The 15,967-nt window shown below is 42.1% G+C and overlaps 1 protein-coding gene across 1 annotated transcript in view; it reads left to right on the forward strand.

The window, feature by feature from the left end:
* Nucleotides 1-15,967, forward strand: part of phf2 (PHD finger protein 2) — a 156,040-nt gene that overhangs the window by 58,889 nt on the left and 81,184 nt on the right. Inside the window, 1 exon segment of the mRNA XM_069939768.1 lies at nt 2,251-2,362. Coding sequence (XP_069795869.1) covers nt 2,251-2,362 — 112 coding nt within the window.

Genomic DNA, 15,967 nt, shown 5'->3' on the forward strand with positions numbered 1-15,967 from the left:
AAGCTTGCGGCAAATATAAAAACCAACTGCAAAAGCTTTTATAAATATGTCAAGAGGAAAAGATTGGTGAAATCCAGAGTAGGTCCTTTGTAGTCGGAATCAGGGGAATATATAATGGGGAATAAGGAAATGGCAGACCAATTAAATTCTTACTTTAGTTCTGTTTTTACAAGAGAGGATACAAATAACCTCCCAAGGATGTTGGGAAACATAGAGACTAATGCAAGGGAGGAACTGAAAGAAATCAGTATCTCTAAGGACATGGTCTTGGGGAAATTGATGGGATTGAAGGCAGATAAATCCCAAGGGCCTGATAATCTACATCCTAGGGTACTTAAGGAAGTGGACATTCAGATAGCAGATGCTTTAAGAATTATTTTCCAGAACTCGATAGACTCAGGATCAGTACCCACGGATTGGAGGGTAGCTAATGTTACCCCACTATTTAAAAAGGGGGGTAGAGAAAAAGCGGGGATTATGGGCCGGTGAGCCTTACATCAGTAGTGGGCAAAATGATGGAATCCATTATTAAGGATGTAATAGCGGAGCATATGACTAGCAGAGAAGGGATCGGACGGAGTCGACATGGATTTACAAGAGGTAAATCGTGCTTGACAAATCTATTGGAATTTTTTGAGATGGTGACAGGTAAAATAGATGGGGGAGAGCCAGTGGATATGGTGTACCTGGACTTCCAAGAGGCCTTCGATAAGGTCCCGCATAAACGACTGGCTTACAAAATCAAGGCTCATGGAATTGGGGGAAAAGTATTGATGTGGATTGAGAACTGGCTGGCAGGTAGAAGACAGAGAGTTGGGATAAATGGCTCATTTTCTGAGTGGCAGGTGGTGACCAGTGGGGTACCACAGGGATCTGTACTGGGACCCCAGCTGTTCATAATTTACATTAATGAGGGGATTGGATGTAATATCTCCAAATTTGCAGATGTCACTAAGCTAGGAGGGGTTGTGTGCACGGAAGAGGGGGTCAGGAAGCTCCAGTGTGATTTGGATAAATTGAGGGACTGGGCAGATACATGGCAAATGCACTACAATGTGGATAAATGTGAGGTTATCCACTTTGGTAATACAAACCGGAGGGCAGATTACTATTTGAATGGCAATAGATTAAGAGATGGGGAAGTGCAGAGAAACCTAGGGGTACTTGTACACCAGTCTCTGAAGACAAGCATGCAGGTACAGCAGGCGGTTAAAAAGGCAAATGGTATGTTGGCCTTCATATCAAGAGGGTTTGAGTATAGGAACAAGGATACCTTACTGCAGCTGTACAGAGCCTTGGTGAGACCACACCTGGAGTATTGTGTGCAGTTTTGGTCACCTTATCTAAGGAAGGATGTTCTTGCAATGGAGGGAGTGCAGAGGCGATTCACCAGGCTGATACCTGGAATGGTAGGAATGACTTATGAGGAAAGATTGCGCAAATTGGGATTGTACTCGCTGGAGTTTAGAAGATTGAGAGGGGATCTCATAGAGACATATAAAATTCTGGCAGGACTGAACAGAATGGATGCAGATGGGATGTTTACAATGAAGGGAAAATCCAGAGCCCGGGGCCATGGTTTGAGGATAATAGGCAAACCATTTAGGACCGAGATGAGGAGGAATTTCTTTACCCAGAGGGTGGTGAATCTGTGGAATTCATTGCCACAGAGGGCAGTAGAGGCAGGTTCATTAAATATATTTAAGAGGGAATTAGATCTATTCCTTCAGTATAAGGGTATTAAAGGTTACGGAGAGAAGGCGGGGACGGGGTACTGAACTTTAAGATCAGCCATGATCTCGTTGAATGGCGGAGCAGGCTCGAAGGGTCGAATGACCTTCTCCTGCTCCTATCTTCTATGTTTCTATATTTAAAAAACCATTCCACACAGTTGCTTTTCAGACGGGACAGCACACCTGAATTGCCTATCTCCCTCTCAGGTGGACACAAATGATTCCAAGGCGATGTTGGTGGTGATGAATTTTCATGCATCAGTCAACAAAGCCTAAAAGAGAGATTCTGCTCATTTCTTTAGCTGTTGGTGGGATCTTCATCTGTAATACATTTCCAACACGACAACAGCGACTCGCATCTGCCTTGGCTGTAGGCGCTTTGGAACATTCTAAGGGCAGAAGAGGCGGATTCTTTCTTTTAGATTGCATTCCAAGTAAAAGACTGTGAGAATGGTGTAAATATTTTGATTTGCTAATCTGTGTCAAGTGCAGCATCTTTGTCTTTTATAATTTCTAGTGAAAAAGAAGAGACAGAAATATGAGCCCATACATATGGTGGATATTATACGACCAGTGCAGAACGGAAGTCAGCTGTTCATCAAAGAGCTCCGAAGTCGGACCTTCCCCAGGTAAGCAGTTTCTGTTGAGACATTAGGGAATTTACAATTTGTTAAATCCTTTTTTTCTATAGGTGTCTACTCATTGATTAAACTATGAAGTTTGAGTCATTAACATTCAAGAAAAAAAAAATTCAACATCAATTAATTTCTTCTCCTGTTCTTTGATTATTATAAATTTGTACCAATGAATGATGACCAAATTGTCACAATTATTGTAAATGTATGAATTTAAATTGTTAATTTTCATGACGTATATGTAGTTTAGTTGAAAATAATGAAGTCACATCTGAAAATTGTGTCTATTGAAAGTTATTTTTATGTTATTTAAACTTTTTCTTTTTAAAATATTTATATTCAGTTTAACATTTGAGGATATTGGCTGAAGGGGGGTTCTTTTCTTTTCTCTTTTTTAAAATAAATATAAAAAATAACGTTCATGTTTATGGTTAATTGTCGTATATGTCATATATTGTTTTTTGAACGAATAAATAAAGTTTAAAAAAAAACAAAAAAACATTTGAGGATATATAATGAATGATGATTACATTATATAGATGGGATAGTCCTTGACATCAACGTGAAGATCCCGATGTGATTAATTTACAATTCTTGATGTCGCACATCATGCGGCCTTCTCCATATAATCATTGCTGGATCCAGCTTGTTATATTCACCCTGCTGATTGGCTGCAAGCGTCAATAATAAGGTTCAGTTTTGTAATGTTTTAAGCTCTTGTTATAACTAGAGGGCACTGCTGTAAGAAAAATGTGTTTATACCTGGAAGTACCTTGTTGCTGGAACAGGTATGTCAGAAGTGAAGAATGCAGCGTGGAAGAAAACAAGAATATGTAATCTGTATTGGAGACCATGGGGGAGTAGGCTAGCATTAGGCCTATTTTTGGATGGTGCCAGAAACCTTCCAGATAAATGCTGGAAAAGATTTGGGAACATGGCTGTGGAACTCGTTATCAGGTTTGAGATCTGAGGATGGATCTGGTCAGAACACTCGTGGAATTTCAGTTATTTCACAGCACAAGTCAAGGTCACTGAATGAATTCCCAAATAGTATTCCAACTAGCTTTTACCACCTCTCCATTTATCAACCTTTGTTCCTCATTCATCAAAATCTGAGTCAGGATTCCTGCCAACATTCATATTTTTCACTTCACCTTCTCACTGTAACTGCTGCAAACAGCACACACAACATGTTACAGCTTACACATAAATCAACAATGCCTCCATGACAGTTTCATCACCCAAACATATTGAATGACATTTACGTTTTAAAAAAAACTTTAGAAACTAAACTGGGATGAGGCCTTGTGGTCCTTTGAGTCAGATCATAGGAGACATTTCTACTTTCTTCATAATCCTGGACTTGCCAACAGACAACAAACTGCCTATCTTAGCTTTTAATGATTCAGCTTTAGTAGGTCTCTGGAGCAAAGATTCCTAAACTTTTGAGAGAATAAATTTATCATCTTCATCTCAAATGGCAAATTTTTATTCTGAAATGTTTTCCCCCTTTTTTTTTTAGATTCTTCCATAAAAGGACGTATCTTTCAGCATCAACTTTGTCTATACGAGTGGAGAGAAAAGGGTTGAGAATACTCTTCAGTGTTGCCGTCAGGGACACCTGGAAGCTGCGGGAAATCTTCGCAGAGTTCAGGCGTGCCCTCGTGCTAAACTTTGTGGTGAAAGGACAGCTGGTCCTTTTTTTGGAATGGCTATTAGTGAGGGTGTGGCTGGCTTTGGGTTGAATTGAATGACGGTGTCCGTTATCCTCTTAACTAATCATCCTTTTTGCATCCATTCCAGACACTCCTTTGGTGATGCAAGCTCAGTTTCCAGATTTATTATCAGAGTACATACACTGCATCACATACAACACTGAGATTCTTTTTTTCTGTGGGCGAGGTTGAATTGCCACTTATTGGTAGTTCAAAAAAAAACTGTACGTAGCGTAAACATGTAAACAAATAACAAAATGTAAACAAACTGACTGCAATACAGAAAGAATTTTTAAAAAATCACTGAAATGCACAAGAGTCGTTAAATGAGTTCCTGATTGAGTTTGTTGTTGAGGAGCTGGAGCTGTGAAGATAATACATGGGGATTCGGAGTCATCTACTTGGTCTCTCAAGCCTGCTTTGTTTTTCCAGGGGATCACAGCAATGCTGATTGGGACCTCACCTTTACATGCGACCCCAATGACCTTTCACACCTTGCTTATCAATGGGTATCAACACAGGATCTTTGCTTTGCTCCATGCTCAGCACATTATTACTTTTCAGGTTCTCCAGTAGGCTGAGCAGTAGATGTTGTCACTCGAAGCAGAGTACAAATTAGGGGATAGCAGAGGGATCTGCATATGGTGAGATATTGGACAAATGGCCAAAAGCCAGGCCAGGGGACAAAGCTGTTTCAGGTGCCACCTTTCCAGAGGGCTTCGGAAAGGCACCTGAGAAAGGGCAACTGGTGGGCATGCATGGCAGAGTGTTTAGTGAAGAAGGCTGCAGGAGAAGTCCAGCACTACTTTGGCATAGGGATTCGCTTAGAACTTGGAGATTATTCATTCTAATGTAGAAAGAGTATCAATTTCCACGTGTAATTATAGACCTAACACTACAACATCGCTGTTAAAATACTTCCGCTTCCATTGCAGCTGGCCACCCTACTGCCGCGCAACTTCAGTGACCTAGATTCAGTCCTGATCTCTGGTTCAGTCTGTGTGAAGTTTTCAGTGACTATGTGGATTTCACCAGTGGGTGCTCCAGTTTCATCCCATGCTGCAAAGACATGGGTTGGAGAGTTATTGGGAATGCAAGGAGAATAAAATGGGATTATTGTAAAGGATTGCTTGGTCATTGTGTGTGACTAGAGTCTGTTTTGATCCCATGGTCTCAATGGAAGGTCAGATTTCTGGTCTATTGTCAAGAGTACATACAACCCTGAGCTCCTTTTCCTGTAGGTTATTCAGAATGTAGTGCAAAAAGAAAAAAACTGGACACAATGTACCCAGGCAGTGATGAAACCACCAGAATGCTCTCCACGGTGCACCTGGAGAAGCTTACGAGAGTGTTTCGTGACATAAAGGATCTCCTCAGACACCTCACGAAGTATAGCCGCTGGTGATTGCATCAATGCAGATTCTGAGATGCTGACACCCAGGATTTTGAAGTTCTTGACCTTCTCCATCACTGAGCCCTCAATGAGGAGTGGGTCGTGTTCCCCTCACTTTCTCCTTGGTTTTGCTGACGTTGTTGTCTTTACACCATTCAACGAGCTGCTCGACCTCCCTCCTGTTTGCTTCCCCATTGCCGTTTGTGATTCGGCCGATAACTATGGCTTGAAGGTGGCATTAGAACTGACGTGCCTGGCAGCAGCACAGTCGTGGGTGTACAGTGGATAGAGCAGTGGGCTAAGCACGCATCCTTGGGTACTCCTGTGTTGATAATCAGTGAGGAGGAGACGTTTCCAATTCATGCTGACTGGTTTTCTGATGAGAAAGTCAAGGATTTAATTGCAGATTTTATAGCTTCTTTCTGTTAAAATTATTTTTATTGAGTTCTCAGGATATTTCTATTTAAAAAAAAATCGCAAGAATGCCAGGCTCGCTAAAAAAGGAGGTAATTTCTCTTCTCAGAATTATTTAGTTGTGACATAAGTTGTGGAGAGAATACTCTGCCTCATTGAGAGGTTGAAAACGTCTGTGAACTCTCCAGCTAGTCGATTGTCACTGATTTTCAGTACCCTGTCAGGTTCACCGTCAGGGCCTGACACCTTGCGAGGGTTCACCCTCTTGAATGATGTTCTGACGTCACCCTCAGAGATAAATAAAGAAATGTTTAAAAAAAAACTGTGCAATACAGAGAGGAGAAAAAACAATAAAGTGTGCAAGTAAGAGTCCTTAAATGAGTCCCTGATTGAGGAGTCTGATGGTAGAAGGATAGCAGCTGTTCCTGAACCTGGTGGTGAGAGTCTTGTGACACCGCCTTTTTTTTTATGGTAGCAGCGAGAACAGAGTGTATGCTGGGTTGTGTGGTTCCTTGATAATTGCTGCTGCTCTCTGACGGCAGCGTTCTCCATGGATGTTCTTGATAGCGGGGAGGGTTTTACATGTGTTGTCCATGACCTTTTGCAGTGCTTTACGCACAGGGGTATTGGTGTCCCCATACCAGACCGTGATGCAGCCGGTCAGCACACTTTCCACCACACCTCTGTAGAAATTTACCAGGGTTTTTGGTGTCATACCAAACCTCCACAAACTCCTGTGGAAGTAGAGGCGCAGATGTGCTTTCTTCAAGATGTCATTTGTGTATTGGGTCCAGGAAAGATCGTCTGAGATAGTGACTCCCAAGAACTTAAATTTGCTCACCCTCTCCACCTCTAATCCCCCAATTATCACTGGATTGTACACCTCTGGTTTTACCTTCCTGATGTTAACAATCAGCTCCTTGGTTTTGGTGACATTGAGTGCGAGGTTGTTGTTGGTGATAAAACCGTTCTTATCATGGCCATAGATTCAAAGGGTTTGTAGAGTGTCACGACAACCTGTCTTACAACACACATGTTTACTGACACACTGACCCAGAGTAACGGAGGGTCCATGGAGTTATTATGCTCTCTCAGGATTGGAGCATTTGGTCTTCAGCCCTGAAGTTCTGCAATATCTGCCAACCTGCAGCTCAGGTTGGTATTGCACATGCAGAAACATTTCCATCTTCCAGGCTTGAAGTTGCCCTGGAGAATGGCTACAGACATGTATACTGAAAATCAGTTGCCTTCCACTACCCACACCTGCAGAGGAATATCAGGAAACAAAGGCATATGGATGGCCTATACAAAGCAAACATGCACCATCATTAGTTGATACTTATAAACACTATTTTATAATTTAATTCATAATTTTTTTTCCAAACTTTTTTGTGGCAGCTTTTCCTTTTGCATTATGGTCAAATAGGTGCAATAGTAAATAGGCCACAAAGGTAAAGTAAGGTCTGGAGTTGATGAATGAGGAAATAAGTTCTGGATTATTATTGAATTTGAATTAGCTCTTAATGGAGAATTCACACAAGAACAGACAATCTAAGTTGATGCAGAGTTGGTTTGCCTGCAGAACGCAGAGGGTAGTCGGAGATGGAAATTATTCTGCCTGGAGGTTAGTGACTAATGGAGTTCATCAGGGATCTGTTCTAAGACCTCTGCTCTTTGTGATTTTTTTATAAATGACCTGGACAAAGAAGTAGAGGATTGGGTCTGTAAGTTTGCAGGTGATGAGAAGGTTGGAGTGTTGTGGATAGTGTGGAAGATTGTCATAGGTTAGAGGCATGATGCAGAGTTGGGTGGTGTCACATTTGTGGCCCGAAATGTGAAGTTAATGAAACATTAAACACAAGTTTTATCAGGTAAACCTCTCAGTGGCTTTTATTCTCCCGTTTCCTTTGTTCTCCTGCTTGTGTTCTTATCTCTCTCATACCACGTGACTTCCGGTACATCTCATACATATTCATTATCATGACATCCCTCCTTTAATCAGAAATAAACTTTACCTTCACTTATCAATATCCCTCGGAAACCTACAAACATCGTAACTAATGGTAATACTATAACTCAACTACATAAAATTTACTTCCTACAGCACTCATACATGCACTTTATGATATAAGATTAAATACTGTCCCAAAGTTCTTATTAAAACTATGGCACAAAGTCTTCGTATCGTTTGGGCACTTTCCGGTTTCGTTTCGGCCTGCCTGCGATATTGTCGTCGCTTCTCGGTTGTTCACTCTCAGCGTCGGCAATACTGCTCGCCAGGGCTTCAGGTGTTTCTGGCGCTCTAGTCACTTCATCAGGAGTGCTGGTAACTGCCTCTGGAACATCATCAGGTCTCTCAGTTTCAGCATCTCGTATTGGCCTTTCAACCTCTTCGCTTGATGTATCTCTGGACTGGTACCTTTTTACACCTGATACATTTCTCTTATATAGGACTCCAGTCGGAGACTTGACTGTCACCGTACTGCCACTTCTGGATACGACAGTATAGGGTTGATGGTAATAAGGTGTGTCTAGCTTACCACCAGTTTCATGCCTCACTAGACCATTATCTCCAGTTTCATGCCTCACTAGACCAAGTATTCAGACATGATGTCTGAATACTTGGCTCCACGTTTCGAATCTGTGTACAGCTTTGCTGCACCTTTCTTTTCTGCATCGTGGTCCCTCATCTGGTCGTCTCAGATTTCCTTTATTTCTGGCATTTTTGTGCGGATTTTTCTCCCAAAAAATGCTTCTGCAGGACTTTTTCCAGTGGTTGCATGAGGCGTTGCTCGATAGACAGCCACATAAGATAGCAATGCTTCTCGCCAATTTTGTCCTTCTGCGTGTGCAATTCTCAATCGTTTTTCAATGGACTGATTTTGTCTCTCTACTTCTCCGTTGGCTTGCGGCCATTTCGGAGTTACTTTATGATGGTGGATACCTGTGGCCCTCATGTATTCCGCAAATGTCTCTGAAATGAATTGTGGACCATTGTCAGAGTATAATGTAACAGGTAATCCATATCTTGCGAATATCTCTGCTAACACTTGTATTGTTTTTTCAGTGGTTGTGGACTTCAACACCACGTACTCATAGCATTTGCTGTAGTAATCTATCACTACCATAATTGATTCACCTGTCGGTAAAGGTCCAAGAAAATCAACAGCTACGTCGATCCATGGTCCTGTCGGGAGTTGCGTACTCCGGATCGGTTCTGGCGGATTACTCCTACTTGTGATTTGACATCCATGACAAGCTTTAACAAATCTCTCTGCGTCTTTATCACAACCTGGCCACCATACCTTGGTTCTGAGGTTTTGCTTGGTACCAACAATACCTAGGTGTCCTTCATGCGCTAAGGATACGATCTTCGGTCTCAATCTTTGTGGTATCACCAATCTGCAACCTCTCAATACACACTGTCCGATGCAACAAAGTTCGTCTCTAATGGGAATGTAAGCCTTGTGAGTACACTTGTCCCATTGTCCACTCTGTATGCATTCTCTTACTTCCATGAGTTCTGGGTCACGTTCGGATTCTCTCTCGACTTCCCTCGTAGTCACAGCTTTCAGTGTCGACTGAATAGCTACGAAGCGTACAAAGCTCTCTGTTTCTGTTCCCAATTCTGACTTGGATTGTGGACCTCCATCCTTCACCAATCTGGACAGCGGATCTGCAATGTTTGTTTTCCCTGCAATGTGGATTACTTTATATTTGTAGGGTTGTAGTCTGAGTACCCATCTCTCTATTCTGGCACATGGTTTGGATCTAGGTGCATAGATCACCTCTAATGGCTTATGATCTGTGATGAGTTCAAATTCAATGCCGTATAAATATGCATGGAACCTCTCACAGGCCCATACAAGTCCGAGTGCTTCTTTCTCTGTCTGAGAGTATCTTCTTTCCACATCAGATAACGATCTGCTGGCATAGGCAATGATTCTTGGTCCTCCATCATGCAGCTGGACCAACACGGCTCCTAAACCAACCGGACTGGCATCTGCTATGACTTTGGTTGATGCCGCCGGATCGTAATATCCAAGAGTTTTTGCATCTGTCAGGCTTTGCTTCAGCGCTGTGAACGCTTTCTTCTGCTCAGATCCAAAATGAAATGGTACACCTTTCCTGGTTAGTTTCCTTAGTGGTTTTGCCACTGTAGCGAAATTAGGAATGAACTTTGCACAAAAATTGACCAATCCCAGGAAACTCCTCACCTCTGTTGCGTTCTGAGGTGCACGTGCATCTGCAATAGCTTTCACCTTGGCCTCTGCAGGGTTTAGTCCTTCCCGTGTAAGTCTGTGTCCCATGAAGTCCATTTCTGACACACCGAACAGGCACTTGTTTCCATTCACGGTAAGGCCTGCCTCCTGTAATCTAGATAGTACATGCCTCAACCGTTTGTCATGCTCTTCCTTCGTTGGTGCATGGACTATGATGTCGTCAGAAATGTTGGCAACTCCAGGAATGCCTTGAATCACTCGATGGATTTCATACTGGTAGATCTCCGAAGCTGCACTAATTCCAAATGATAGTCTCTTGTAACGATACAATCCACAGTGAGTCACAAATGTTGTCACATCTCGGGAACCTGGATCCAGCTCTAATTGATGATAGCCCCATTTCAGATCAATTTTTGAGAATATCTTACTGGTAGTTAGTTCTTGAAGTATTTCCTCCACTGTTGGTATAGGGTGTCGTTCTCTAATTATAGCTTCATTGGCCATTCTCATGTCAACACATAGTCTTATGTCACCCTTTGGTTTGGGCACAATCACTACGGACGGGACTGACCCATTGTGTCGAATGTTCCACCGGTTCAATAATGTCTTGTTCGATCAATTCTTTAATTTTGGCTTCGACTTTCCCACGAAGTCCAAACGGAGTTTGGCGCATTGGTTGTGCCTTGGGTTTGACCGTTTCATCTACCGCTAGCTTCAATTGTCGACCTTTCAGCTTTCCTACTCCTTGGAAGACTGCGGGGAATTCTTGCTTCATATCCTCGTATGACTGAATTGAATTGACACAAGCTCCAATATGAAGTATTGCCAGGTCTTGCGCTGTGCTTCTACTCAGCAATGGTTCTCCCCTCTCTTCTCTGACCATAAACTCTGCTTCGGTGTACTTATCTCCAGCTTCAACAGTTGCAGTAAAACATCCAATGGTCTGCAATGGCTTGGTTGCTGTGTATGGATACAGTTTCTTGGAACACTTCTTTGAGGTACAGATGATCTTTTTCCTTTTCAACTTCTCCCATAAATGTCGATCAATCACATTACTGTCACTGCCTGAGTCTACAATGACCTGAACTGTCACTCCACCAATGATCACTGGGACCTTCTCATGATGTACTTCATTCAACGTAAATTGGTAACAACTCTGTTCCTCCTGGGTATCATCTTACTTTCCAGGATACTTTCCTTTCCCCCAGGCTTTGCCTTTGGAAGTTGTACTCTTCGTCTTCTGGTCTGCATTGGACTTGCTTTTGCACTTCTTTGCAAAGTGGTCCTTACCTCCACACTTTCTGCAAACTTTGCCTTTGGCCGGGCAATATGGGTCTTTTCCAAAGTGACCTCGGTTTCCACATCGATAACACTCCACGTCCTGTGTCGACGAATACCTTGGCTGGTTATGGCGATGTGAGAGCCTCTTAATTTGCTGGCTTGAGTTGTCTTTCAGGGTCATGGTATGAAATTGCCCTTCAACAGCCTCTAATGCAGCAGCAATGGTTAAAGCATCGGTGAGTTCCAACTCACTCCCTCTTTCCAGTAGACGTCTTCTGAGTTTATCTGATCTACAGTGCTGTACGACTTGATCCAATAATTGGTTGTCCAAATCAGCTGGCATGTAATTGCATCCAACAGCTAGCTGGCGTAGTCTCGTCACGTACTGAGCAATTGTCTGGCCATCTTCTTGCCTCGTTCTCCGAAACAAATGGCGTTGAAATGTAGCATTCGGTGTCACTACATAGTGTGCATTTAATGCATCTACCGCTTTCCGGTATTCATCCTTTCTTCCAGTATTCAAAAGTGTCTTAAATGTTTCCCGAACTGAGGGTCCTGCAGTGAAAAGAAGTAATGCCCTCCTCTGCGCTTTTTGTTCAACTGTACCGGTATCTAGAAATAGGCCACGACTGTCGGCGTAGGATTCAAATTCTTCCAGCCATGCCTTCCACTTCACACTTACAATGCTTGCATCACCCGTTGGTCAAAATGAGCAATTCCACTATGTGTTAGAAAGTCACTGTTTGCACCAGCCATGAGGAAATATTTCAGCCCAAAAGTACTGAGTCACAGAGAAAATTCTTATCACCTTGAAGTTGTCTGTAATCCTCTGTAATCTTGTTTAGTCTTTAATTTTCTTCAAGCTTCTTTCATCCTCGTCGCCAATGTCACATTTGTGGCCCGAAATGTGAAGTTAATGAAACATTAAACACAAGTTTTATCAGGTAAACCTCTCAGTGGCTTTTATTCTCCCGTTTCCTTTGTTCTCCTGCTTGTGTTCTTATCTCTCTCATACCACGTGACTTCCGGTACATCTCATACATATTCATTATCATGACAGGTGGAAAAGTGGTAGATTGAGTTCAATCTGGATAAGTGTGAAGTGATGCATTTTGGAGGGTCAAATTTGAAGGCAGAATATGTGATTAATAGCAGGATTCTTAACAGTGTGGAAGAACAGAGGGTCCAAATCCATAGATCTCTCGAGGTTGTCACACAGGTTGATAGGGTAGTTAAGAAGGGTTATGGAATGCAGGCCTTCATTTGTCGGGAGAATGAGTTCAAGCATTGTGAGGTAATGTTGCAGCTCTACAAAACTCTGGTAGACCACATAATATTATGCTCAGTTCTGATCACTTCATTAAGGGAAGGATGTGGAAGCTATGTAGAGGGTGCAGAGGAGATTTACCAGGATATTGCCTGGATTGGAGAACATGTCTAATAAGGCAAGTTTAACAGAGCTAGGGCTTTTCTTTTTGAAGTGAAGAAGGTTGAGAGGTGACTTAATAGAAGTCTACAAGATTATGAGAAGCAAAGATAGGGTGGACAGCCAGCACATTTTTCTCAGGGTGACACCAGCAAATGCCAGAGGACATCTCTTTCAGGTGGGAGGGAGGAGTCTTCAGGGGTATTTATTTTTACACAGAATGTTGTGGGTGTCTGGAATGTATTGCCAGAGGGGTGGTGAAGATTGGTACAATCGGGATATTTATATATATATCTAAAAAATTATTGGACATGCACATGGTTGCAAGAAAATTAGAGGGTGATGGGTGTGAGGTTGTGAATGTTTAGTTTGTTGAATAGGTTGGCACAACATCATGAGCCAAAGGGCCTGGTCTGTGCTATAATGTTCTAGTTCTCCCTTCTGTTGCTGCCCTATGTTGCAGTTAGAGGATCATTGGGAAGATTGAAGACATAACTCAACTGAAGTGTCACTGATAATTTTGCTAATTTCCACAGTCAAAATTTTTTAAATTTAATTAAAGAAATTGAAGAAAGGCCTTAAAGAAAATGAATTCCAATTATATATTCTTCTAACTGTCAGTCACATTGGGAAGGATGTCCTTGAGACTGATGTCACTGGAGTTTGTGAAGATTGACCCTGTGGTCTCCCACAAGTGGTGATAAGTCTAGGGCTATATAAGATTTGTCAATGAGGACTGCTGAATCCCATTGAGGGTTTGGCATCAAGGGTGAGTGGTGCAGCTGAGCCCTGCCTGTTGAAGAAAATCTAGCCAATTACGTCAACTATCTAAGAACACTGTCAATTAATATGAAAAGTTGGTGTGGCTGATCATTTCAAAGTGGACATGGGAAAATAGCTGATTGATGCAGAAATTCACCACCATATTTAAACTTTACATTTCCAAAATTTTTTTGCGAGAGCTTTTTGTTTTAGTTGAAGTAGAATTGTTAGTAAGGCCACAGCAGAAGAGACTTCTGCAGGACTGCCTTGTCCTCTGAGATGTAGCAAATTGGGTCGAGTCAACACATCTGATAGATTCACAAATTCATTCAGTACGGTGTTGACAACATGGATCTTCTAAGGTTCAAATTTCAACTTCTTTGGGCACTTTTTAAACAAAATGCATTTGTACTATTCAGTAGGTTGGATATAATAAACCCTTTTTTAAAGACAAAATGTCATTTTGAAGGAAGTTATTGACTATTTCTTCCACTTTGATGTTAAATTCACTGAAAGCAAAAAAAAAAAAAAAAAATCCATTGAGCCCAAAATCCAGGAACCAGCAAGATTGATTACAACTAAAGTCCGAACTTTGCTGTTGAGAATGACTTGATTTCAGGACAGGCTGACTTTATAGTGTTGTCTCTTCTATGTGAATAATACTTTTTCTACACTCTCAAAATTCAAGAAACATTATGTTGTAAATCTGTAGGACTTGGAGAAGTACATATTTGGCCCAATGAATCTTACAAATAATACCAGGGATGGAAAGACTTGCATATGAAGAAAGGTTGGATAGACTAGGCTTGTATTCTCTGGGATTTAGAAGATTGAGGGGGAAACATATAAAATTCTTAAGGGTTTAGACAGACTATATGCAGGTAGGTTGATTCCAATGCTGGGAAAAACCAGAACCAGGGGTCACAGTTTAAGGATAAAGAGGAAGTTTTTTTAGGACTGAGATGAGGAAAAATTTCTTCTCTCAGAGAGTGGTGCATCTGTGGAATTCTTTGCCACAGGAAGTAGTTCAGGCCAGTTCCTTGTCAATATTTAAGATTAGATTAGATTTGGCCCTTGTGGCTAAGGGGATTAGGGGGTATGGGGAGAAGGCAGGAACCGGGTACCGTTCAGCCATATTGAATGGTGGTGTAGGATTGAAGGGCCAAATAGCCCTCCTGCACCTATTTTCTATGTTTTCTATGATACCAATGCTGTAAAATGACAAGGCAAGTTCATTTCAGATGGACAGACAGCTTCCTATATGCTTGTGCAGGGATCGTAATTGAGTGTCTGGTCCAAGTTGCTGTTTGGCATTGGTCTTTAGGGCACTAAAACTGGAGGACTGGGCAATAAGAGTGCTGCTGCTTATCAAGGAGAAATGTTTGGACATCCCTTAACAGAGATGGCCAGATTCTTCTCTAAGTTAATGGAAGTTGATATCCAAATGTTGACAAGGTATGCTGGATGCTGCTTGAAGGCATTCCTCAACAGAACGACACGGAGGTCTGGTAAACTCTGAAAGCACAGAGGGAGAGGACACCTAACTATCCATAACAGCTTTGTTCTTCCTCAAGCAACCTCTTCTGAGGAGATAAAGGGCAAAGACTACCTGCACGTTCTTTGGTAGGCTATGGGTGGAGTGTGAGCAGATGTGGGCCTGGATCAGTCAGACAGTTGCACTGTCTCCACTGGAACAGGAGCAGATTAGGTTATGAGGCGGTGGTAGGGAGATGAACATTATCAACTTAGAAAGAGGGACACAGAGCTGAGCTCCATGAAGTCACTCTTCCTCCCCTAGAGTGGGCTGTCAGTAATTTTATGGATCTGGTGATTGGAGAACAAACTTCTGGAGAAACAACGTACTTTGAATGTAAGACTGCGATGTTGTGAAACTCTGCACGATATTTCTCTCTACCTTCTGTTTTTATTACTGTACCATGTTTTTAATTGGTGCACAGGTTGACTCGTTGAATTGCATGCAAAATGAACTTTCTCCCTGTACCTCCACACACACGGCAATGAACTTGTAGGCCATACAGTGGAAGATAAGTTGTATGTTGTGCGGCTTCATCTTGTACTGCAGTGGAAGCTCTCTCAGCCAGTAGATCCTGCACCCTGTGAGTGATGAGGAGTTGAAGTTGTCTAGATCTTGAGGCACAGAAGATATGAGCATATCATGATCTGTGCTGTTCTGATCACAGTCTCAGTGGTAGTGGATCCATGAAGATCAGAATTACCGTAATGGGCATGGTGGTGGTGGCCACTGCAAGGCTGTTGTTAGCAGTGGTAATTATATGCCATTTTTCTGTGAAAGGAGAGGTGTTGGACTTGTATTTGTCCAATATGTCCTTCGTGGTTGTCCAGCTCAGCTTGGGGATAGGATGT

This window comes from Narcine bancroftii, chromosome 5, assembly GCF_036971445.1.
Source record: "Narcine bancroftii isolate sNarBan1 chromosome 5, sNarBan1.hap1, whole genome shotgun sequence".
Lineage (NCBI taxonomy): Eukaryota > Metazoa > Chordata > Chondrichthyes > Torpediniformes > Narcinidae > Narcine > Narcine bancroftii.